At 51.1% G+C, this 2,615-nt stretch overlaps 1 protein-coding gene across 2 annotated transcripts in view; it reads right to left on the reverse strand.

Moving 5' to 3' along the window:
• Positions 1 to 323: 323 nt before the first annotated feature.
• Positions 324 to 2,615, reverse strand: part of ASS1 (argininosuccinate synthase 1) — a 28,891-nt gene continuing 26,599 nt past the window's right edge. For both annotated transcript variants that reach the window (XM_026860507.1, XM_026860508.1), the window contains exons 14-15: positions 1,132 to 1,197; positions 324 to 607 (exon numbers count right to left, since the gene is read on the reverse strand). In XM_026860507.1, coding sequence (XP_026716308.1) covers positions 553 to 607; positions 1,132 to 1,197 — 121 coding nt within the window. In that variant the 3' untranslated portion in view covers positions 324 to 552. The remainder of the gene's footprint in view (positions 608 to 1,131; positions 1,198 to 2,615) is intronic.

Genomic DNA, 2,615 nt, shown 5'->3' on the forward strand with positions numbered 1-2,615 from the left:
CCTTGCCTCCCACAGCACCATCAGCAGATATTTCCCCTGTTTTTTTCCTTTTCAACAAGCCCCAAGTCTACTCTTAAAATACACTAAAATAAAGACAAAAGAGAAAGGATCAAATCCTCTTAACCCATCCCTGCCACCCCGCTCGCCCCTGTGGACCGGCACCGTGCAGGGTGATGTGCCTGCTCCCCACCTACACAACACGGTACTGCCAAACCCCCCCACGTCCTTCAGAGGCACTTAATCCATTACAAATTTCACAAAGCCTGGCTCGGGGAAGCGCTGGGCCAGAAGAGCAAACAAACAAGGCAGGAATAAAGCCCAGCTCTCAATGAGCGGACCCAGCGCGTGGCTGGGTTTTTATTTCTTTTCCCACTTCTCCTCTGGCCAACCACCTTTTTTAATGATTGCATTTCACTTGCCGCCCCATAACAAAGCCATCACCTCCGCCGTGACTCCAGGGAGACAAGTTACAATTACAAATTACCACCACAATTAGTGCTAGTTCTTAGAGAAATTAGAAAGGGGAGCGGGAGGCTCGCGTGCGATTGATTGCTATTCATCCTGCTTTACGGTGACCTTGCTCTGGAGACGATGATATTCCTTCAGCCTGGAAATGGGATTAAAAAAAAAAAATTAATTGTAAATTAACAGTAATAACACACATTTCCTTTCAATTAATTTAAGCAAAATGAGGGGGCGTGAAGAGCAGGCATTTGTTAAGGCCTGTACAGTTTAATTATTTTTTTTTTTCCATGAGATAATGTAATTAATTTATCTTAAAGGGGTGGGGGGACATGGCGGATGGGGAGAACAAAGCAGTTAACAGGCAATGGAAAAATTAAGAGCCCATTATGTAAATGTGGCGTGTTTTACAGCCCTGGAGTTGTGGCGGGGTGGGGAGTATGGTGGGCTCTGAGAAATAAGTAAAATAACGAGAGAGGCTGTGCTGGGGAAAGCTATAATTAGGCAGAGCTGGTGCTGGGTGGGGGTGATCGCACCCCAGTGGTTGGTGGGGGCTTGGGGAGAGGCCTCGGTGCACCCCCAGAGCCTGAGCCAGGAAGGAGAGAGCCCTGGGGGTACCGGGGGCTTCTTTCCCCCCCTTGGGCAGGGTCCCGCCCTGACCCCACAGACCTCAGCGAGTTGATGTTGATGAAGCCGGTGGCGTCAGCGGGCTCGTAGTCCCCTTGCACGTTCATGCTGCGGAGAGAAAGGCACCGTCACCAGGATGGGAGGTCCCCGGGGGGGCGTGGGGCTGACTTTTGGGGAGGGAGAGGACATGGGTGACCCCGGAGCTGGCTGATCCCCCGGGACCGGTGCCCACTGCTGCCCCCTCACATCAGTTGCTGGTGGGTGTGGGGGGCTCAGGGGCAGGGTCCCCATCAGCACCCAGGGAAGGGACATGTGGCCTCGGGAGCACCCCGATGGCCGTCCCCAGGCTCCCCAGGCCCTGCTACAAGACAGGGCCCCGAATTTCCCTCCGTGGTTCCTCGTGTGCATCATCACCCTTCCTCCCCGTGCTCTTGCATCAAGCAGGGATGCTTGCCCTGTCCCAGAGCTGTCCCATGCCAGGCAGGGACATTGTCCTGGGCAGAGGATGGGGTCGCAAGAAGGGGACATTGCCCCAGGGCTGGAGGACACCCCCGGCACCGATGGGGTTTGTGGCTGCAGCAGCTGGTGCCTCGGTGCAACACGGAGCACATCCCTCTCCTCAAAGGCAGCAGCCACCCACCAAATCCCAACTCCGATGGTTTCCTACATCCCCCTAACACACAGCTCATTTCCCAGAAACTGCAAACCTTAAAGGAGGAAAGGGGGGAGAATAAAGAAAAAAAAAAAAAAAAGAAAGAGTTTACAATGATTTTACCTCCCCTGACGGGCTACAGAAAAACCTCTGTGCTTTTATTTTTGCTCATTCGAGTGGTTCTGACCTGCTCTATAATTACGTTACTTTCTACCTACTGTGCAGAGGCATTTCCACACAGCTCTGCCTCTCACAGCTTTCTCTCGGGTTCCTGTGACGCCGTCACTCAAAGGCTTTCAAACCAGCGATGTAGAAATCAAAAAGAAAAGGAAAATGGTTGGAGACGCAGGGAGAATAAGTGCCCCTGCTTTTCTCTCCCTCTCTCTTTTTCCTCTGTCCCACCCCCCTCCATCCTCCTTTTTTTTTTCTTCCGTTTTTTTGGTTTTTTTTTTTTTAATACTTTATTCATTTAATCTCTCCAAGTGAGAGCGCAAAGCATAATGAAGGGTTGGGACGGATTATTAGGAGCTGTTGATTTTGAGGGGGAGGGAAAGGGGGAAAAAAAGCCAGAGAAGAGAAAGAGAGAAGATAATTTGACATTTACTCCGACTGATCTAAACTCATTCGGGTGTATTTATGGCTTATAAAGTGTTTAGAGAGATTGAAAGGGGTTGAGGGAGGGCTTGGGGGGGGGAGCGAGCGAGCAAGAAAACAACGTGAAGAAAAGCGAAAAGCCAGAGGAAAAAAAAAAAACCAAATAACATTGACTTGAAAACATGGCTTGTGCTTTGGCTGGGCGCTGGGCTGGGAGGATGGTGTCACCGGTGTCACTGGGAATGGGACAGGATGGGGTGGGATCTGTCTCTTATACACA

Source organism: Athene cunicularia (assembly GCF_003259725.1).
Source record: "Athene cunicularia isolate RWA chromosome 17 unlocalized genomic scaffold, athCun1 chr17_part1, whole genome shotgun sequence".
NCBI classification, from domain to species: Eukaryota; Metazoa; Chordata; class Aves; order Strigiformes; family Strigidae; genus Athene; species Athene cunicularia.